The 23,221-nt window shown below is 45.1% G+C and overlaps 1 protein-coding gene across 2 annotated transcripts; it reads left to right on the top strand.

Annotated features, from left to right (window-relative positions):
* The first annotated feature begins 1,208 nt into the window (after positions 1–1,208).
* LOC308113088 (carbohydrate sulfotransferase 11-like) lies at positions 1,209–22,960 on the top strand. 2 transcript variants are annotated; one of them, XM_080469054.1, is made up of 4 exons: positions 1,209–1,517; positions 18,570–18,646; positions 20,312–20,476; positions 20,925–22,960. In XM_080469054.1, exons 1-4 carry the CDS (start codon positions 1,424–1,426, stop codon positions 21,606–21,608), a joined length of 1,020 nt encoding a protein of 339 aa, XP_080325180.1. In that variant the 5' UTR covers positions 1,209–1,423; the 3' UTR covers positions 21,609–22,960. The 2 variants fall into 2 exon arrangements, with proteins under 2 accessions (XP_080325180.1, XP_080325179.1); XM_080469053.1 differs by lacking the exon at positions 1,209–1,517 and adding an exon at positions 16,290–16,320.
* The last annotated feature ends 261 nt before the right edge of the window (positions 22,961–23,221 follow it).

Below are 23,221 nucleotides of genomic sequence, written 5' to 3'. Positions count from 1 at the left end.
GCTTCTCTCAGCAGCAGGTATAATCAGTAATTTGAAGTGGCACTGGAAATAATGGCGTTTGCTGCTTGTACAGTTAGTCATTATGGTGTGTCCATGAGTAACCGGGAAGTGGGAAAGTTTCAAAGTCTGAGTTTCCCAGTTCTGTCTGTCTGTCTGTCTGTCTGTCTGTCTGTCTGTCTGTCTGTCTGTCTGTCTGTCTATCTATCTGTCTGTCTGTCTATCTATCTATCTATCTATCTATCTATCTATCTATCTATCTATCTATCCTCCAAGTGGCATAATGTCAATTTTTTTAATTTTCTGACAAAATGAGACAAAATTTTAAATTTCTGAACTTTTGGAGATATAAGACAGAATTTCCAGAAAAAACTGACGACAATTCTTTTTTATCAGGATCCTGCTTTAAATCACGCAATTATGACTTTTTTCTAAGTCAGATGGAATTCAGCATCGTGACGATTTTGTTTTACTCACTCAGAATTTTTGTTTTTCTTGGAACAAAAGTCACAATTCTATGGTTTGAATCAGAAATATATTTATTTATATAGATATATAAAGTCAGAAACAACAAAACAAACAAGATTCAGACTTTGAGTGAGAAAATTAAAAATTCTGAGACTGAAATTAGAATTAGGACAGAAAACAACGTAATTCGGACTTTATTCAGGGAATTCTGATTAAAGAAAGATTTTAATAAATCACTTCCCAACTCAAAAAAGGGATATTTCCTAACTGGCAACTTTACAAGGTTGCACAATTTATCCAAAGTACTGTTTTCGCCTTTCTTTTAGAAAATGTATATTCGTCCTGATTATTACGGTCATATATCACATCATTCCATTTCGCTAATCTACTCTTTCAAACTATTTCATCGTTCACCTGTCAAATTATATTAACTTCAATGTTGCATTCAAGGGCTCTGCGTCAGCGCGTTCGTAAAATCAGGGCAAATGTGAAAAAAAAGACAGAAAGGTCTGAACTCACCAGTTTCGCAAAAATTTTCTTTTATACTTTTGATTTGTTTATTTTATTAATAATTGATAACTCCACAGATTTCTCTAACAGCAGATAAGTTGACAGGAAAGTTGAATCTTAAAATACTGAGCAGTCCATGAACGCAGCCTGATAGTGAGCGCGGGTAGGAGGAGGAGGAGGGGGTGGGGGGTGACGTCATGGCACGGTGCCCGTATGTTCGGAGGAAAGTTTTGAGTCTCTTCGTCAAACTTCGGGAACCGTCGGAGCGGATAACGAGTCCGACTCGCAGCAATTAACGGCGGTTAATGAACGACTTCCTGACCGGTCCGGGTGTGTCGCATCCTCCGCCGGGCGCTGCTGCTGCCGGTGCCGGTGGTGGTCTTTGTATGAACCGCGTCGAGGCAGCGGCCAGGGCTCCGGGGCTCCGCCAGCAGAGCCGGGCTTCAGGATGAAGATGCCCCGGGGAGGACGCCTGCTCCTGGCGACGTGCCTCGGCTCGCTCTTCGTGCTCGTGCTTTACTTCCAGAGCATCATCAAGCCAGGTAGGATCACCAAAAAACCTGTTAAACTAATGAAATTATTCTGACCCCCCCCCCCCCCCCCCCCCCCCCGTGTACAGTTACACTGCTTTTAGTCCTTACAGTAAGTGTGACGCTTTCAAAATAAAGTGCTTCCATGGCACTTTTAATGGCTTCTGTGTTTTTTATTTTATTTATTTTTTTGTCAGATCAGTACACCCATTGACTCACAGCAACACTGGCACACCTCTGCGCACTAATGTTCATGTGTGAACCAGATGGCATCATAACGACATGTGAATGAGACCCAGTATGAATAAGCTCACTGTGAACACTGGAATGTTTTCAGAGCCCCCTCCTCCTGAGGACCCCCCCCTACATTCCTCTGACCCTCACCTCTCCTCTGCCTTTGTTTCCTGAGCGGCGACCCACTCCAGACGCTGAAAGACAGACCGGCTCCCAGGGGACTGAGGATTTCCAGGGTGAGGAGTCAGGGAAAGAAAGAATTAAAGAGGGATGATTGATTTGGGAGCGCCGTCTAATGGAGAAAAGCAGGAAAAGGGGCAGAGGCAATACTGAGTTTCCAGTGTCCACAAAGAGGGAACTTGGCCGAGACTTGAGACATCTAAATGGCACTCAAAGTTTACTCATCTTTTTTTTTTTTTTAACATACTCTCCTGTATATATACAGAAGTATATAACAAAATAATACCTCAGACAGATTGCCAACTGAACATGCTTGATTCTGCCTAAAATAATCTCTCATTGACAGTCAGTGGCAGCTCAAATGTCTCTGGAATGAAATAATGACTGTTCTGGAAAGAAGATCACTTTCTCCTCAAGCCGTGCTGGACATAATGTTCAGAAAGTCTTCTGCTTGACACAATCCAGCTTTAGTAAAGTCTCTCTTATGGTAAATTCACACCAGAATAGCTTCGGGACTCGATTGGGCGGAGGAGCTGAAAACTTTCACTCCTTCATTCACTTTCCCTCTACATTTATGAAAGTGGAACAAACTGCTGGGACAAGGCCCTGCAGTTTTAACTGCTACTTGTTCGAGGCGCTCTTGCCCCAAATAGCCGACTAGGAATTAAAAAAAAAAAAAAAAACCACAAGGAAGAAGAGAATGTGACTCGTAATTAAGTCCCTAAATACGCCTGAAAATGGAAACCCAAATGCAAATCATTACTGTTGTCATCATTTATCATATAATGCAATACATAGACTAGATTTATCGGACATTTTCAAGTGAAAACGGAAAACCTGTAGAGTGTCAACACATCATATCCAAATCAAGAAAAAGTAGTTTCATTCACAATGGATAAACTAAGGCCCTTTTTAAAGCCGAAGCTCACTGGGATTTTTCGCTGCCGCAGAAGACGGATAACAATCATGGGAGAATCATGGCGAGATCCTTTGGTCTTTGCTCCGAATCGATGGTCCTACGTGGCACTGCGAGACCGCAGGACGGCCGTCAACATGATTTTGGGACCAAAGACAACCTGCGATAAAATTCCGACCGTGTCGGATATGCATCGGTGATGCTGCTGCCACCGGTTTGTTGCGTTTACTTGTAGTGTGTTTTGTTGGAAAATGAAAGACCATAGCAGTAAATGCTCACGTAAAATGCTCGTAGTTGCTAACAAGTCCTTGCCACGGCCGCGTCCATATTCTCCTCCTTCTTTTTGGGGGATTTCACTCATAAATATAACGCATCAATACAACTACAGCGAGGAGTCCCGTTGCCGTCGGCTGCGGTTCAGCTTGTGTTTCATCGTACGTTTTGCCGTGGCCGTTTCGTGGCCTAAAGTTTATGGATTTGTGTCGTGCAGTGTGGCTACCTGTGAACTTGTACGACGGTTAAAATGGCCCAGTCTGTAGCAGCCCTAACACAACATTTTCAGGTGAAAGGAAAACATTGGTGGTGTTTTTGGACGTCCGTTTACACAACGGTGCTCGGAGCCACTGAAAACGCAACTTTTTAAAAACAGATCCAGAGGGGGGACTTTTCGAAAACAGTCCCAACTCCAGCTCTGTTGAAACGGGGAAAATGCTAACGCTGCTCGCACATATGTCCCACAGTCAAAGTAAATTGTTCTTAAGCACATGTGGACAGTGACAACGATGTTTTCTCCGGAGTGTCATGACTCCCAGTCCATATTCTCCTGGGACGTTTTATAGTCGAGTCACCATAATAACAATCCAACTTGGTCTTCTGTCCACTAGAATGTCCGTGTACTCCCATTGCTAAAAATACATAATTTTCAACGTTTCTGCCATCTCTGTGGAGAGGGACTTTGTTTCGAAAACGTTGCCATGTAAACGTGTAACTTCTCTGAAACGAAAACGCAAAACCAATGTGTTCACATGAAGCGTTGTCGCGTAAACGGGCCCTTCAGAGGTCTGCTCTATATGCTAGAACGTGTCTTGTTGTAGTTTCCTGGTCAATTGAGTTTTGAAAACTTCTCGCATGTATGAAGACACTCAATATTTGATGTGTGTAAACAGTCGTAACGATGTAAAGCACTTTTGGAAACAAAAATTTACCTGAATCCCCTGTTCCATCCCATTTTGAAGAACCCCCCCCCCCCACACACACCTTTTCTAACTGCGTGAGGCAGACACACAAACCACATAATTACCAAACCTTACAGGCAGCACACTTCAACACTCTCGCTCACCCCCCCCCCCCCCCCCCCCCCCCCACCCCCACTCCCACCTCCACGACTCGACCTGTTTCAGCATGCCTTCTTTGGGGCCCCACCAGCAGCAACAAAAGCCACATCAAAACACAGTTGGAGCCACATTAGAGACGACTAATTCGCAGCATGTCAACAAAGCGTGGTGCCCTCCTCAATTACTCAGCATCCAGCCCAGTTTGCGTTTCAACCACCAGCCTCCAAGACTCATTTCTCCTGTTTTTTCACATTTCTTTTCACTTCCTGCTTCGACTCAGCTTTAAAGAACCAAGTGAAACAGTCACAAGAATGATCTGTCACAGTAGCTGTTCTACGCTATTTTAAGTGGCGTTCGTGTTTGCAGTTTATGAACATTTTTTTTAACCTTATCTGCTGTTCCATCTGTAAAACACATACGGTACTTTCCGGTCAGATGCGTCAGACGACTTCCTCATACACGGCTTGAATGAGATTATTGTAACTATGTTGTGATGTCTGTGAGTCAAAAATGCTAATTCTTTAGGTTTGAGTGTTTGCTTTCAAATGTCTCTGGCGACTGCGCTGCTGCCGCCGGACACTGTGACCTTTGAGTTTATATCCTGAGATGCTGCAGGTTTCAAGTCCAAATATACATTAAACCGCAGGCTGATTCTTGCCGAGTATGGACGGGTGTTGGTGCTTTAAGTTCTTTCAGAAACAGTCACACAGTTTGGTTTTGATAGCTTATCTTTAGTGGATGCAATGACGGGTGTAAAAACATAAGGCCTGCAAGAGGCTCTGATTTGGCCACCAAGCAAATGGTAAAGATTACAAACAAAACATTTTTTTTTTGTTTTTATCAAATTTCTTAAGAGTAGTGAACACACCAGTAACTCCAGAGCTGGGATATCAAGGATGCTGCCATGAAAGCCACCTCATTGCTAGCATTCCCCTCACAGCAATGCTGTGGGGGTTATGTAAAAACATGCACAATGTAACAGTTATAGAAGGGTTCTTTTGTGACATTTCACTGTATTTTGCACCAGAAAATATCTTTAATATTGGTTTAAAGTTAAGATTCACTTTTTGTTGTAATTGTTTGGTTTTGTGAAAATATAGTTGGAACCCGGCCTTGGGCCTGCAATGCATAATGAAACGGTGTGTGTGTCGTTTACCTGGAGTAGCTCATGTACTTGTTGCAGATGTCTCCGGTCCCTCTTGTCTCATATGCCTACGTCGCGGTGACTCCTATGCTGTAGCAGGAGTTTTTTCTGTTATTCAAACTGCAGCTCAGTTTGGCATATATTTTGCAATTCCTCCAATATAGACATTTTCATCACGTATACTTGGGACTAGAACAAGGAAAAACTTGGGGCTGATGCTGATATTGGGGAATAAGAAATTTCGATAACCAATATGTCGGCCAGTTACATTTTTTTCATGCTGGGGTGATGCGTTGACGTAAATATACCAAATAGTAATGACGTGCGGCGATCTGCCACTTCAAAGATGGCGATGTCCGGTCAGTGTGGCAGCAGCTATAAAAGTGTGGATGGAGATCAAGTGTGAATGACACAATGAGGCACATCATGGGAATTTTATCGAGTTGTTTATCTCAAACTAGTTAATGTGCCACTGAGGCAAAAGCTCTGTTCAGTAAACACTCCATCGCCTTTTCACTCTGCTGTGGATTGACTGGAGTGCGACGTGAAAGGAGTCGTAGTGACCTCTACTGGATATATAACACAAGGACATAAACCCCCACCATATTCCCTGCATATTTTTAGTGAAAAAATAAGTGTGAACATCGGCGCCTCTTGGCAAATATTTGGACGATTTTTGATTATTCTCTAATAGTGTTGTCACGATACCAACATTTTGGTATCGATACCGATACCACCATGTAGTTCGATACTTTTGATACTTTTGATACTTTTCGATACTTTCCGATACTTGTCCAAATAAAAAGAGAACACAAAAAATGTCATTAGATAGAGCCTGTCTTAAGTAGGACCAATGTCTTTAAATGGTATGTTACTATGCAGTAATCTTTATAACATTAAATGGCTACAATAAAATATTTTCATATTATATTCTTTTATATTTTATTTATAATAGCTTACATTTTTTTCCAGAGCTATTTTTTCATGGGTATATAAGTTATTACCTGTCGTTCTTTGAACTCTTTATGCAGGTCTGGGTGCTTGTCCATCAGGTGTTTAGCCAGGTTAGTAGTGTTTCCACCCTTGGACAGACATGTTCTCAAACACCGTTGATGGAGACACTATGCTCATTTGTTTTGAAGCCAAAGTACTTCCATATAGCACTTCTAGCATCTGTTTTTTCTACATGTTGCGGCCTTGTGGCTGTATCAGCAGCCTCTCTCTCTCTCTCTCTCTCTCTCTCTCTCTCTCTCTCTCTCTCTCTCTCTCTCTCTCTCTCTCTCTCTCTCTCTCTCTCTGAGAGAGACTGACTACTCTCCTCGGTGCAAATTGCAACACAGTGGTGCTCCGCGGCGACGGAAAAAACAAAACAAAAAAAAGATACCGGTACCAGCCGGGCCCAGTATAGTATCGTTTTAAAGGCGTCAGTACCGCGATACCAATACAGTACCAGTATACCGGACAACCCTATTCTCTAATAGCTATATTCGGCCGATAATCGGTCACCAGTACAGCCAACGTGTTAGATTAGATCCGCAGCATAAAACCACATCAGAGTGTCTAAAATATGAAGGCAATAAGTAGTCCCAAGTTACAGAGTTGTAATAAACAAAATCTCAGCCGATGGCTTTTCCCATGTCGTGATGTAACTAATCCAAGGTGATATTTCATCTTGTCGTTTTACAGTTCCCATTGCTGAATACCTTAAATCACAATATTAGAAAGCTACGTTTGACCCAGGTGATGCTGATACGTCACAGATTTATCACATTTAACATTTGACACAATACATTATAACATCAATCTGTCCTGCTCCAGTGTTCCAGTTTTTGGACGTTTTTTTATTTGCTCTCAGCTGAAGGTTAATAGTGTCCATTCCTAATGATTATGCACAATAACCCTGTGCAGATATGCCTGGAGTGTCACTTCCACATCGTCAGAGAAACAGATACAGATATCAATGCATAGCGGTGAGAAAAACCGTGTGTGAAGAGGAAACGGGAGCCCCACGTTTCCACTCTGCTTTACTCATTGCTTCTCATCACCTGGCATAAAGATTAGTGCCACCAGCTTTTCAGCTTGACAAGCCAAAGACGCAAAGCCCCTCACGGCGGCGCTGAATGGAAACTGGACGGTTCACGTTCTGACTTTCTCATACTTTGCTCAAGCTTGCGCTCGATTCACGTGGAAAGTGCTGAGTGGACTCGCAAGAGAGCTGCAGCCACACATGTATGCAGACTTCTCAGTGTTGGTCGCGGTTGGGAAGTTGCGCAAACTCTGAGGTACAAACGGGTGTACGCAGCAGAACGGTTGTCTAATAGCAATAATCTGAATTCTGTGGTCAGTGTTGCGTCACCGCATTGCCATTCTAACGGCTTCTTCAGTACTTCTACACTCTTCCTGTGTTCTTCTGGCCTCATCTGTGTTGCGTTTGTAGCATTGTTTTTTTTTTTCAAAATCCACCGTGGAACACCAAGCTGTGCTGTGTAACGCAGCCCGCATAGTAGCTGCTGAAACCATCTCATGAAGACAGTGCAGTGACTAATTCATGACCGTTAAAATAGATACCCTAGTGCACATAAATGTCATTGAAAAGTTTTCAAGTAGTTAGAATTTGAAGTTTAGTTATCAGTACTATTAGAAGCCTGTTGTAGCTTCATTCTGGTTTACAGCTTTCATACAATCAATCCACATAAAAAGTGTGTTTGGTTCTCTATGTAGTGCTTGGCTGTCTTTTCTCCTTGATTTGATGGACCAGCGCTTGGTGGTGAGGTGATCGGCCTGTGAATCTGCTGAGATGTGATGAAGCTCATGTTTCTTTATACAGGTCTTCTGCAGGGTTCAGGTCAACAGAGCTCAGTAATCCCACGATACATTTCTGAGTAGTTTTGGCACCGCGTGAGTTTGGTTTAAGCTCCATTCTGGACTCCAACCAGGTTGGTTTGGAAGCATCTCCACTCTTTTCTTTGGTCGAGTTTTTCTTCCTCGCCCGAGTAAGACTCTACCGAGGCCTCGGCGTCAGAAGAGCTCAGACATGCTGGATGTGGGACTTTGTGTCCATTTCCTGGACCAGTGTTCTGGCGCCTCTGACTTGCCGTCATCCACACCCTGTGAAGCTCCTCCAGCTTATTGAATGATCTTTCTAGACCGCCTGCCTTGATCCCGCACTGTGAACAGTCCTTTCACAAATCACCCGCCTGCAGAGGGTGTCCAGTTCTCCTCTTGATGGTAGCAAAGTGCATTTAACTGTGATTCAGCCAAACCTGACATGACATATTCAAACATTTTGAGACCTTTTCAGAGGATGTGACGTGGTGCGCAATGCATTCTGGGTAGTAAACAAACAAAGCTAACCGCGTGAATCAGAAGCAGACACGGAAAGAAAAAGTTGGAAAATATCTTTTGATGCGTTGATTTTAGCATTTTGATGTGGAGTAGTGAGGAAGACGTAGTGAGGAAGACTCATTGGTAGCTGGTCTGAAGACTATATATCGCGGTTGTTTGTGGCTACCCATTAGCCAATAGGGTAACTAGCCTAGCCACCATGGGATAAATCAGCGGGACTTCGGGTTTTGGTCGGAACCAATCAATGAGCCGTGTTTCTTCTTGACTCCCTCTCCGGTCAGTGTTTGTTTTGGGCGATAGCGCCCCCAAATGAGCAGCTGTTGTATTTGCATGATGTTTTCCAGGTGGTTTGGCCCCGTCTCCAAAGTGAATGTGAACAAGTGAATGTGAACGCCACCCGAACCAAATGAAAGTGTGAAAATTCTCGACTCCCCTCCCTCCCAAGTGAACCGAGTCCTGGACTATACCAATGTGAAAAGTCCCTAAGAAGAAGAGAGAATGGATCGATGACGGACGGACAGTTTTCTGTCTGTTCAACCTGTAAGATTTACTTGAATGTAGTGAGTGAATGTGTACACCACATGCACACTCACACATACACTTTCATCTACCCCTAAACCCCTCAGCAGACTATTAAGCCCCGTGTTTAATACCAGACAGGAAGTACAGTTCATATTATTGTTGTGCCTCCATTGTGTGACTTCCTGCTGCTGCGGCCTGGGTTTGTTCACCGAGGATAGAAATATGAGTCCTGCGCCGCCTGTTGTTGTGACCTCATTAGTTGTATTGTTTCTCCATGATTAGTTTTCCTTTAGGGCCTGGAGTGGTTCTGTTTTCTGAAGTTTGACTTGAACTCAAAATCAAAGCAAATTAAAAGGAAAACTGGTTGATGTTTGATGGATATTTAATGACAGAACATTAGTTCAGATCGATTTGATGCTTCTGTTCTCCAATACCTTTAATGAATTTTGTGTTTTCTTTTCATTAGAAATGATACATAATCATTTGGTGAATTATTAAGGTGGTTTAAAACTTACAAAACATTTTGTTGCGCTTCTACTTTGGAATGTCTTGCATTTCACAATCGATGTTCAATAACTATGAAAGAATTAATGTATAATTTGATGAATCAGCTATATTGGTATTTTTGTTGGCGCCTTTCTGAGCATTTGAAGTCACTGAACAATGACTTCAAATGCATTTCAATTTATGACAAAACAAGAACTACAGATCTGTAACATTGAACTAAGCTAAAGTGAAGTGTGGTGAGAAATCTTGAACAGATGAGTCTTTAGTCTGGATTCAAAACAGGCCGGAGAGTCCATGTTGCTGATTTGGGATGGTAAAGAAACCCAGAGGCAGAAGTTAAAGCATGAAACATATTTTAGGCTTCTCAAACATACGTTTTTCATAATATTGTTCCCATTTGTGGACTTTCCGTCAATATGTCTCCATTCTCTCTTTGTTTTAAGACTTATTTTATTGCGTTACAACTTGTTTTAGGCCAGATTAATTAGGAATGATGCAACTGTACAGAAAACAACCTAATCTGTCCCTGTTGGATTGAAGAAAAGCTTCTATTGTACATAAATTCCGTGAGCCTGACTGCGGCCAGTGGAAGTCATGTTGATTGAATTCGAAGTGCTTCTAAAACAACTCTCTGTACCTCTAACTGGTGTAGAACCACCTGAAACCCAGCACGACTTCGAGTCGGCTTTTCTCATTCATCAGGCAGTTTGAGCAAAGACGGATGCAAACAGCCGGCGTCTCCTCGCACACTGGTCCTTTATTGTGGTGGCATTGTTTCAGTGGCGGCACAGCGTGGTGTCATGTTGCCTTAAATGTTACTACGACTCATCGAAGATAAGCTGTGCACGTCGGTCACCAAGCACAGAGGAGACGACGAGCGTGAGTCACACTCCTTCAGTTTCACACAGGAAACCATCGACTGTCCTCGCTGTGCGCACCAAGACTGCGAGAGCTCAGTGTAGGAGGCACATCTGAGTTCATCGGGACTATCGTTGCTAAAATAAGATTTAATGATATGTCATGGAGTTCAAGTCAAGCCGACCGTGGCTGCATCAAAGGACTTGAATGTGTTTGTGGTCCAGTCCGGTCACACTTGAACCATGAACATCGACTGTGTTCACGGCGCTCGCTGCTCTCACTCGCCAAACCCTTCCACTTGGTTTGCTAGGTCGTTGCTATTCGACTGCAGGGCGGGAAAACCCGCCTCTGTCTCCCCCAGCTAGGAGACACAATAGAGTTGTCTGATCAACAGGACGAGCTGCCCCGCGGGAACCTGCCCCGGAGCGCTCGCTCTGGCTTTACACTGTGGCGACGGGTGCTAGCGTATAATAATTATAATAATAATAATTACAGCTGAGCTGAATCTACAGTAAAAAAATAAAAATAAATCCAGCTGGTGGAGAAGAATGATGGTTTCTTTTAAAATCCAGGCCTTTCTGATGCCTCTTGCCTTGCTTAAGGTCACGTAAGGCAACAATAAGGTCACACACTGTCATCTTTACCCTCTTCTCTCATCCTCAAACCTGAGCACACCAGATTGGCTTGACTGTGCATCCACGCTGCCACTTAGTATCACCCGACACAGCTGTTGTGCATCAAATCCGAGTTGTTGTGATGCCTTGAAGGTCTCCCACAAAAACCAGCAGCTCTTTGGAGATTGCTGTACACCACATGCTACACCTGCCGGCTGTCTGCTGCGTCAAAAGTCTATTCATTCGGCAAACACGCTCGGTTATGTGAATCACAAAGCCCCCTGGCTTCTGCCACTTATCTTTAAAATTGCTCAAAAATGTTCGCAGTTTTAGAACAAAAGAAAGCATCAGCAAGTTTATATGCAAAACAAGAGCGAGAGGCTTGTGTGTGGCTCATTTGAAGAAAGCGGCGTGGTTTTATTGACCAGTCGACTGATGCATTTATAGCATTTCCTCTTCTTTTTTTTTTTGCTTCCTGCATTTTGTGGCCGAGCTAAGAATATCGCTTGGTCCTACATTATTGGAGGACAAGCCGCAGTGCACTTTTCAGTTTTTGGAAAGCGGAACGGTATTCGGCCACGTGCTTTTATGTGACTTGTCAGATGGAACCAGTGGACTGTGCAGATCATCTTCGTGGCTCCACATGAGGGCTGATTTGCTGCTGACGATGGTATTAAAGTGATGATATTGATGATGCACGTTGAAGAGGGTGGCAACGTGGCACATCAAGTGATCATTGGCAGGAGTCATTAAAGCTGCTCTTCGCCAAATAAATCAATTTCTTTAGCTCCTCTGACACTTACATCAAAAGGAGGGAGGAAAGGTAGCTAGAAAACGATAAGCTACTGTCATCCAACTGACACCAAATACATGTTTTGCCTGGAATACCATGGTATGAGCTTGAGACGTTCCCGGAGACTCATTTTCCTGTCAGCTAAAAATTGTAATTAGGACCAGTCGACTGGTCTAAAAAGAAAATTGCTCAGACATTTTGTACAATTTAAACATCGTTCCCAAAAAGATTGCATGTATTAGAAGCACTTTGAGGAATTTTAAGCACAACCTTATCTTAAATGCTGCTGGAGTCTGCTGCTCTTCAGCAGACTAGCGTCCCGGCACACCGCGTTCACGCTCAACACAACACATTAACTTCCTGAAGCCTTGAAACCTTCAGCTCGGTTAAGTGGATGCAGATCTTGTGGCGGGTTGTTGTTGTTGTTGTGATGAGCCGCGATATCTTCTCAGACTAAGTGGGATCAGAGCTTTTACCAGGTAAGAGATGTCGCTTTCTGACAGGGTCCTCTTGTTTTCTTACTTTCTCAATTAGAAGACAGGGTGACTCCTGTCTGGTGTGTGGATGCAGCCTTTTACACAAAATAAAAGAGTAATATTTCTGGTGCACATTATTGATTAGGAAGTTTTATCATTTAACCAACGAGTCTTTTGCGTCACAGTCATGAACGTCAATACAAAACGCTTTAGCGACGTAGTTCAGCACCACAGAGATCGCCGTCTTCCCCCGTAATTTAAGCAAACACGTTTTACCGTGTCGAGTGCTTTGAGAAACAATCTCAAAATTTGCTTCAAACCCGAGAAGCCCCACAATTCAGCTGTATTTATTTTGTGACATATAATAACACGACGTTGCTGGAGCCTCACAAATTGCAGGGAGTCTCCTCAGCCTGGCGTTTGACCCGAGAGGACTCTCATGAAGCCTTTTCTGTCCTGCAGAATTAGAGAGAAGCCTGCAGGTAAACAAGTTGAGCTGAACTCTGATGATATGCTTTTAAGGTGCAATCGGCCACACTGATGTTCCTGTTGCATGTCTGACGCTTTAGACGAGTAAACAGGATCGCCAGTGAAGGGGGGGGGGGGGGGGGGGGCAGGAACTGCGTGCCACACTACAAAGGAAACCACCACTCGTAAAGACACCTCATCTTGTTGCTCTAATTACCCCCATCTGCAGCCCAGAGCATGTGCACAGTGCGACACCTTGAAAACAAACACAGACAGCCCGGCGGCCTCTTCCTCCCCATCGACCCGTGGCCTCTTCCTGCTGTCACATCCCAGTTTCACTCACTTTCACCCGAGCTGAGGCCGACTTCTTTACCATCTGAGACATAGTTTTCCCTCAGCTCATGGAAAACTTCCACGGCACAGCTCCCTCATAAAGACAGCCCTTCTTTTTAAGTGCAGTAAAGTGGAATTATACCTCTTAAGTGTATCAATGCCACTAAATCCTCCGGGCTCTCTACTGCAGAGTGGACAAAGTTTTTTTTTTTTTTATAAAAATGGGAACTTTATTTGCCGGCAGTAACAAGCAAGACATTTCTTTCCCAGAAAAATAAGAATTAATTTGCACTAACAACAAAAACTTTTTGGTTTTATTGGGCCCACATGCACACCGTGGCTTTTCTTCTTCACGGGTCAGATCATGACAGTAAACGGCCTGTTTTCAGAGGCCTGATGGAGGCTGAAACACAACATCACCGCAGGCGCTTCCTCTTCAGCATTGTGCCATTTCCTGGGTCTGCGAGGAAGCCCTGCGTGTCTGGTGTGTGCGATGGTACTCACAACACGGAGAAAGAACGAAAGTAACGATCACAGCGGGGTCGCAGAGTGCTTCACTTCAAAACACAGACGCAGTCAGAGAAGCATCACTGAGTCAAACTATTAACACAGCGGGCGACATCAGACTGACAGCCAGTGGCTTCTTCGTGGTGACACCGGGAGGTGAAGAAGTTTTTCAAAAAAATGATCAGATGAATGAAACCAGCTGGATATTTACCGTAGAGTTCAGTAGTGTCGGAAAGATAATGTCAAACTATTCTCTTTTTAGGTGCATGAAAAATCAAACCTAAATATAAATACTATTGGATGTAGTTTGAAGCAAAAGTACTGTCTGACAAACTGGCTTGTGACGTACGGTAAGAAGATTATTCAACAATGATTCACTTCCATTTTACTGTTGGAGCGAGTTTGTACTACAGGCAGCAGATAAACCGGAGAGAAAACGGAGATCTTGAGTTTTGGGATAGACTTTGAACACGCTTCCACTTTAATTTATTGAAATAAAAGTATAATTATGATGAGAGATTTTAAATGCTGGAGTTTTAGAGGGAAAAAGTTGAAAAGTTTGACTGTAGTCGATCTCAAGGTGAGGACTTTTGAAATGACTGGAGACGTCAACCAAATCTTGACATGCAGCTGCTACGGTATTTCAGGAAATGATTCATCGGGTTCAGTGGATGGTGGGAGTTCCACAAGAGACACCACTTCCTCACAAATTCTACTCAACAGCAGTGATCGGCAGCTGGCCGCCCCCTGGAGCCACGTGCAGCGCTCAGACGAACTTTCATTTTGTAAAAGCTTCAATCAGTGAACTCATGAAAAGTACATCAAGTTTCACATATTATTCTCAGACTTAAGAGGCCGTTGACTTTTCCTTCGCGCTAGTTTAGGTAAAGAGGCACAAAACCATCAATGTTTCATTCTAAGTCGATCTGCACTTACGACCACTTTGTTGTAGAGTTGCACTTTAACAAGAGTGCAACAGTTCAGAGACTTGTTACTCACCATCGTTCTATTTATCAATGACTCATCATGTCCTCTCCCCTTCGTGACACCGGTGAGTGTGAGTCCTCAGAGGTTTCTGTAGAAAAGGCCAGAGCCTCTAAAAGTGTGTCTGGACCTACTTTCCAGCTTCCCGAGGAATATTGCCGAGTGTGATGAAGGCTTATCTTCATCACTCCTGCACAGCAGACCCCCTTGTTCAAACCCGAGCTGGATGCTACTCGGGCCCTCTAACCTTCACTGACATTGTGGGAGTGATGTGAAACATCTTTACTGACATGTAACAGATGATTCTGTTCCATTTTACAAATTTCCGGCGGAGCGTTCAAAATGCTGCAGCAGGAAATGGACGTCTATGGGGTGACGGTGCGGAGCAGGCCACTGCCTCGGGTCCAGTGGACACATGTACACTGCTCTTTTCCCCCTTTTCTACCGAGCTGGTTCCAGTACTAGCTCGGAGCCAGAGCCTGACTTAGCACCAGTTCATTGTGTCTCGACGCCTTCGCCCCGGCTCCAGCCTCTCCAAACTGGTGCTTAGTGAGCACCGACTCGGTGCTGGGTCAGAGCGAAGCCCCGATACGAGTTATGGAAACCGTTGAAAAAGCATTACCGGCATCCTCAACACCCGGGCGTCTTCATTCATTTATAAAATTCGCAATGGACACAAAAGTGAAGCAGCAGTGGACTGAGGCTGAGACCCAGAGCTTCCTGGCACTGTGGTTGAAGAAAGCCTCTCGGACCGGTGGGAGACGGCTGCAGCAGGACACCAGCAGAGACTCGACCAGCTCCTCAACAAAATCAAGAAGTTAAAAAAACAACAACAATAGAGCAATGTTGGGAAATCTGCTTTGTACATAGGTGCAAAAAATAATAACCAAAACTGTGTCTTCAAAATGAGCTAAACACATTTTGAAAGATTTGTTGACGAGACGGGGTCTCCAACCAGGTCTCCTAGGTGGGAGGCTAGAACTTTACCAGTGAGCCACGATGGCTTCATACATGATGTGGCTGTTTCGAAGGCTTTTGGCATTTTATTTATCCAGTGGTGTACTGATGCTTTACGGTGATGCAATGACGTGGCTCTTACTTGGCTCCGTGCCAATGGGAAAGCAACCAGTTCTTAGGAAATGCCAAATTGGAACCAACTGAGCACCGAAACAGCACCTGGTTCTTCTTGGTGGAAAAGGGGTATTTGTGGAGCTTCTTCATAATGAGGCTTGTAATCATACATGGAAAACAAATATTCTTTACGCTTGGGGCACAAAAAAGACTGTACAAGTTAGAAAATGCCTCCTCCTGACCTTTCACCTCCGCGTCGCTGATTGATATTTTTCCCACATGATAGTCTGCAGTTTTTTAAAAAATGTTTCTTCCATCTTTCTGTAGGTGCCCTTTGAGGTATGTTCCGTCCTGCTCCTCTCTGCCTCTGGCTGTGTGAGATATTAACGCAGTCCTCTGCATTGTTTGGTTCTGCAGTTAATGGGAGAGCAGTGATCTGGTCGTGTCGGGGGGGGGGGCAGATGTGCACCCACAGGCTGGAGGAGATGAGACGAGCTCTCTCGCCACATGGTTCCCTGCAGCAAGTCTGGTGTGTAACGCCAACCGGCGCCACCAAAACACTCCGCCAAGTCATTGTTTGCAAATGTTGTTTGCAAACTGTCCGGTGGGTGTTCTCCCTGCCTGTCCTGTAAATGTGATGTGGACAGATAAGAGCATTCCTGAGGAGTGAAAGTCTGAAGGAACAGAGGCTTACGTAAGAGTTACAGCGTTTGGAAGGAACACAGTGTTCTTATGGAATCTATAAATGAGAGGGAAAAAAAGGAGTTTTCTTTTTTCTTCTCTTTGAGGAGGGATAACGTCATGACTGAACGCAACCAGAGGAGCGACGGAAAGTTGGCTCTGAGTGACCTTTCCTTGGACTCTGGTCTAAAAAGTAGGTTTTTATGTCCTACGTGTAGACTCGATGCAGATTCTTTTCAATCAGTTTTGCCACAACTGACGGGACTTTGTCGCCATATTGAGGAGGATATGGGGATATGTCTCTGACACACACTCCTGTTTTGTTTTGGGTTTTTTTCCCCCCTATTTTTGTTGATTCTGACTCCTGTGAAGGCAGAGATAAAATCTTGCCACATTAAGCTGTTGTGAGAGGTAGAGTAATGGAGTATTTCAACTAGATAGACATCTCACACATTGAACATTGCTTAAATTTAATATCATTTCTTACATATAGCAGAGACCGAGGGGGTCTATACGACAGCAGAAACAAGCTTGTCAGCATGTTTGCTTGTAGCACAGGAACCGCAGCACCACCTAGTGGCCTTACAGACTGCAGTGTTTACAGCTGAACGGTATATGGGTGGTCAAAGCTAGATAGATGAGATAAAACTTTGAAGATTCCAGTCCATTGTTTTTGTGTAAACAGCTGAGGATGTATTACAGCACTGCCACCTGGTGGTCAAATTGGGGAATTAAATACTTTGTTGTGGACGTTCCAGACATTGATACTCTACGTGTGCCTGTTTTTGGATCGACTTTCAAAGTATTGTTATTGTTACTGGAGCTATTTTCTTCCTGTGGTGTTTGCTGACGCAGCAGGACGGGTGAATTCATGATTGTTCCGGCCAAACATGACTGTTTTTAAGTGAAGACGGAAAACCTACCTTGTGTTTTTGGTGTCTGTTTACACCACAGCGGTGGGCAGAACCACCACAAATACAACTTTATGACAAAGGCCTCTCAAGGTGGAACTTTTCAATAACGCTCTGACTCCGCCTCCATGGAAACGGGGGCGGGGGGGGGGGGGGGGGGGGGGGCAACTTTTCTGAAACGCCGATACTGTTCATGCTCACCATGGCCGTAGTAAACAGTTCTGGGCATGTGCGACAAGGGGCTCATTCTTAAGGATGAATGCCGTGTGTGTTGATCATGCATTAAGTGAACATTTACATCTGGATCACACCTGGACGCATTTTATTTCTTCCAATCGGCCGATACTGATTGGACCAAGATGATGAAGAAAGGAGCTTCAATATTTACAGCGTTCTGTTCTCTGTGTGCGTTTTCATTACATACACGCAGCACCCACTAGTGGCCCCACAGGAAAACTACACCATTTTCTGTCTTTCTGCTGTTTCCGTGTCAACTGCCATCATTTCCAAAACGTGGCTGTCTAAATGGGAAACTTTTATGAAACGAAAATGCAAAAGACGACGTGTTTTCACTTGATTTGGTGCCTTAGATAGAGAATACAACGTGCTGTTTGCCTTGGCCTCGCTTTAAGAGCTAAAGTGTTAAAAAAAAATCTCTCTTCTTCCATATGTACACATTGTTTTACTTTGTTGTTTCTACATATAAATGAAAGAGCCTGCATAAATAAAAGTCCAGTTTAATAAAATGATAATATCTTGAAGCATCAACTGGCAGCCGGTTTACTGCGACCATGTTGCTACCCGATTCTTTCCAAAACATCAGTCGTGACTGCAGGGATCCATTTCCCCCGTGTCGGGTTACATTCAGCCTCACCTCTGATCCGACGTGCCGACTCGCCGCAGCTGTTTTCACTCTGCAACACGGCTGGAACGACCCTCGTTCTCCCCGAGCCCAGACCTCCTGCTGTGAGCCTCAAGTAGAGGAAAAAGGCAACTACGAGTACTGCAATCTATTATACCGACTTTAAAACTAACCATGATGAATTAACTGAGCTGCTTCTGGACGTGAAGACACAATATAAATATTGAATATTCCAGCTTGTGCGGCAGGTCTGGTATCAGTCGAACCGACGTGACACTTCAGCTTTGGACGTCGTATTGAATGATATGAACTGTGTGTCTGTAGAAGCTGGAGTGAAGACGAGCAGCAGCCCAGGGAAGAGCAGGAGAAGTCCACTGCAGACCCTCTACAATGGAGACCAGGTGAGACACACACACACACACACACACGAGAGTGTACAGAAGCTGTGCTCACTCTCTCACCCTTGACCCAGAACCAATCCATAACCTCCGTGGAACCAACCTTCAGAGGGTCGTCCTGCTCGTTAATCATCGATTTCAGGAAACACGCGAACAAACAGGATCTAAAGTTAGACCATCAGAGACTTCTTTGTTGTTCTTCGTCGTGACGTTCACCAGACCAAACAAAAGCCTGAAGATGAAGATTTCATGCAGCGAAGAAGAGCTGAGAACGAGCAGATTGGTCCTCACGAGACATGGGTCCATGCTGTGTTTGGGTTTTGGAAATAAGATGAAGTAAACAACGTTGTTTATTCTTTCAGGATACCTTGTGTCTCTGATGCGTTTGTGCTCCAGGCTCGTCGTTTGACCGTTTCAGCGTCTTTAAAGTTTCTCTACCAGAAAGTATCTTTAAATTAGAAATCCCATGAAAGGAATCACTTCTGCACAGAGTAAACTCGTACAGGAAAACAAAATCATTACCGCTCGTTTCCACCATTTGCCTAAATCGATCACACCAAAGTGATCGATTCAAACTGTTTCGCTAACTGACGTCATCTTGGGAACTCTGCCGCAAGGGTTTCTGGGATATCAAAGATGGCGTCACGGCAGCCCAAGCGAAAATATCAACATTTGACCGATTCAGCCTGAAAAGAAAGAGACTCGTCAGGCCACGAGAAAAGTCTGAAATGTTGTGAAACGGATCGTAGACCGAATCGAGATCTCGCGAAATCAAGTGTACAAATGGGATCTTGGCTCGGGATTCTTTGGGAGTTTCCATGACGCTAAAGTATCAACAAACCCAGTCTGTTCAGCGAAATAAAAATGCTGGAAATACGTGTTTGTATTTAATGAGGACTTTTCTTCAGAATGATAATTAGAGACGTATCTCAACAGCTCAAGCTGGATCCTTCATGTTTTCAGTTTCCTCCCGTGGATTCTGGTAGAGGAACTTTAAACGATTGAAAAGCCCAGAAAACAAAGTCAAGCGTTCATTGGGTCCTGATTCCTAACCACAGAGGTCAAGGTTCACGCAGACGTGACCGCCGACTTTAAAGAAAGACACACAAGGTAACACTCCAGGGCGACGGTTGGTAGAGGTCGCTGGTTCAGTCGCCGAGCTGCTCTGGTCCAAGAGTTCCTGGGAAAAACACTGATTACTTCAAATGAGTCCTAATAGAGGTTGAACACTTTGATTAGCAGCAGACTGGCGAGTGTGATGACGAGTGTGATGACGAGTGTGATGACGAGTGTGAGAAGAAAAGCTGGAGTCGGTTTTCCAACTCCGGGGAAACTTTAGTGCAGCGGAGAAATTTTTCCAGAAACCAGTCGACCTGCTAAACCTGAAGACAAACATGTCGGTACTTGAAAATCCTGGAGGCAGCGCTTCCTGTACCGTCTCTACTCTCCTCGGTTTGAGCACAGCTCAGACACTGGTGGTGCTTTTATTCTCCTTTACGTTCATTTCTGCGATATAAAATGTGTTTAATGTTCAGAGCTCAGACCACTCCAACTACTTCAGGTTTACATCTAAAAGGTACAAAAGCAGATTGAGTTCATCTTACTCTTATTGTTGTAAATATCACTGGAAATATTGTACCGGTTTCCCCTTTCCTCTCGGGTCTCCAGCAGCTGGATCAGTTGTCGGCCCAGAGGTCGCTCCAGGGTCGCAGAGAGCTGCTGGAACAGGCCTGTCTGAGCCACACCAAGAAGAGGAGGGTCCTCTCACCTCCGGACCTCAAGCACCTCATCGTGGACGACAAGCACAGCCTCATCTACTGCTACGTCCCCAAGGTGGGTCCTCGGAACCTGGTCTCACACCGAGCTGGTCCAAAGGGTCCAACTACCTGGCGTTAGAGCCAGACTATGATAACGTACATTTGTTCTTTAAATCAACACTTAAATAAAACCAGTGAACCTTTTGCTGTTTTACATGACGACGGTTTGGTGAGTCTCTGAGAAGAAGCTTCAAGAGTGCAACGTTTTCACACCTTTAGACAGATAATTTAATAATGATTCAGCATATCTATATTTACTACACCATCGTCTGCATGGGCTGGGGCATTTTTTTCACACAAACCCAACGCTGAGTCAGCAAAAAAGTTTCCAACATACATGTTTAGATGAACAAACATTTTGCAGGTTTCACCCTGAAAGGTCTCGATCTCCGAGTATCTGACTTTCGTGTTGTTGCCGAGGTTTAAGACAATATTAGACATAGTAACTGTTTGATGTCTTCCAGGTGGCCTGCACCAACTGGAAGCGCGTCCTCATGGTCCTGACCGGCGAAGGCCGCTACACCGACCCCCTCGCCATCCCCGCCAACGAGGCCCACGTGTCGGGAAACCTCCGCACGCTCTCCGAGTTCTCGGTCCCGGAGATCAACCGGCGTCTCCGCAGCTACCTCAAGTTCATCTTCGTGCGGGAGCCGTTCGAGCGCCTGGTGTCGGCGTACCGGAACAAGTTCACGCGCAGCTACAACACGGCCTTCCACAAGCGCTACGGCACCAAGATCATCCGCCGGCACCGGGCCGACCCCGAGCCCGAGTCGCTGCGGCGAGGCCACGACGTGACCTTCCCGGAGTTCGTGCAGTACCTGGTGGACCCCCGCACGCAGCGCGAGGAGCCCTTCAACGAGCACTGGGAGCGCGTGCACTCGCTCTGCCACCCCTGCCTGATCCGCTACGACGTGGTGGGAAAGTACGAGACGCTGGAGCCGGACGCCGGCGCCGTGCTGCGGCTGGCCGGCGTGGAGGGGGCGCTCCGGTTCCCCACCTCCGGGAAGAGCACCCGCACCGACGGCGACATGGCGGCGCGCTACTTCAAGCACATCAGCCCTTTTTACCAGAAGAAACTCTTCAACCTGTACCGGATGGACTTCCTGCTCTTCAACTACTCCACGCCGGAGTACCTCAGGGCTCGCTGAGCGCCGCCACTCCAGGAGCATTTTGCACTTTTGCGTTTCGCCTGATCTCCCCGGCTCCACCCGGCGGGAGACTCTTCTGGTCGCTCGGTCTATATTTATTTCCACACGACTGAGTAAACGTGAGCGTGGAGTCGCGGCGCGGCGCGAGGAGCGGGCTCTCCTCTCGCCGCTCAAGTATTTATGTACGTCGGCGCGTCGAGTATTTATTGTTCCGCTTCCTCTCGGGAGGGAAAAATTAGTTTTTTCTTTTAAACTTAAGGCAACGTGGCTTTTTATCCTTTAACACCTTTTGCGCGTTAACGCGGAGCAGAAGAGCCGGGAGGAGCGCGAGGAGGCTGGAGTCTCTTCTTCTGTGGTGGCCGAGCAGCGCTGAGCAAACACCTCTGCATGCCTGTGGTCGGAGCGCCGTCACTGCCGCCCTTTGTGGGGTGTTTGCAGGCGGGCGTGTCGTAGGGGGGGGGGGGGGGGGGGTGGTGTCAGTCACCCCATTGGCGGCCGCACTGTGCACGCTCTGTTCTGCAGACTGGAAACGCCTCGACAACCCAACGAGTCGCCCTGCCGGTGTGTGTGTGTGTGTGTGTGTGTGTGTGTGTGTGTGTGTGTGTGTGTGTGTGTGTGTGTGTGTGTGTGTGTGTGTGTGTGTGTGTGTGTGTGTGTGTGTGTGTGTGTGTGTGTGTGTGTGTGTGTGTGTGTGTGATCTGATTTTAAACTTTATGGGCTGGAGGCAGAAACACTGAACGTTTGAAACTGACCTTCAGTCGTCGAACCTTCATCAGAGCACTTAAAATAACTTAAGTAGAGAAACGCTTCACAGTTCCAATCTGCTGAGCGACACGTTTTGTTCGACACGAGAGAAAGAGAACGAGTCACATTGATTCTTTGTCCCCCTGCTCACTATTTATTTCTCGCCGTCGTGTTTTAAACACGAGAAGCTCCTCCGATCTTTTGTAAAGTGAACAAATCTTAAAAATCAACTCGGTTTGCCGGACGTCAACGCTTGTTTCTGTCTAAAACTGTATTTAAGTCTTTATTCTTTATTTCTTTTAAATGATTATAAGAAAGACGCATTTGTGGGATGAGCAGCAGAGCCGACATCAGATCTTCTCCGCTGGTGAACGACGGCGTTTTTTTTCCAGCTTGTAGTTTTAAAAAGTGCAATATCCCGAGTGTCGGTGGGCGATGCGTTTTTGTTCTTCCCCTCCTGTGTAATCGAAGCCATATCCCCAAGAAGCTGTGACTCACTTCCTCTCGCTTCTTCTTCTGCCGCAGCCAAAGGAAAAAACAAACAAACTGTGAATGTGAGATGTGAAGTGCACTTGTCTTTGAACCTTTAATACAAACTCTTCCAAACCTGCGTCCCTCTGTGTCTTTTTTTTTTTTTAAACCTTCCGATGTTCTCTAACAGTCCCACTGCTGCAGTTCAAAGAATTTAAATTTTTTTCCCGACTATAAGTTTTTTTTATAAGAAACTTTGAATAATCGGCCAAAAGTCAACGGCATTAGTATTAAAAAACAGAGAACGTGTTTATCTGATGTACTTGTTTACGTATCCAGTAGTTTACAGTTTTCCACGACGTGTCTCGCTGTCATTGACACTCTACTGACATGTTAGC

Source organism: Lipophrys pholis, assembly GCF_963383615.2.
Source record: "Lipophrys pholis genome assembly, chromosome: 8".
Taxonomy (NCBI): Eukaryota; Metazoa; Chordata; class Actinopteri; order Blenniiformes; family Blenniidae; genus Lipophrys; species Lipophrys pholis.
This window is presented reverse-complemented; position numbering and strand designations above follow the sequence as displayed.

What these genes read in the sequence shown, in the direction of transcription:
- LOC308113088 (XM_080469054.1), top strand. Translation starts at nt 1,424, where the DNA reads ATGAAGATGCCCCGGGGAGGACGCCTGCTCCTGGCGACGTGCCTCGGC. An exon ending in CCCTCTACAATGGAGACCAG is followed by an intron (nt 18,647 to 20,311) that starts GTGAGACACACA and finishes TCGGGTCTCCAG; the next exon opens with CAGCTGGATCAGTTGTCGGC. An exon ending in TCTACTGCTACGTCCCCAAG is followed by an intron (nt 20,477 to 20,924) that starts GTGGGTCCTCGG and finishes GATGTCTTCCAG; the next exon opens with GTGGCCTGCACCAACTGGAA.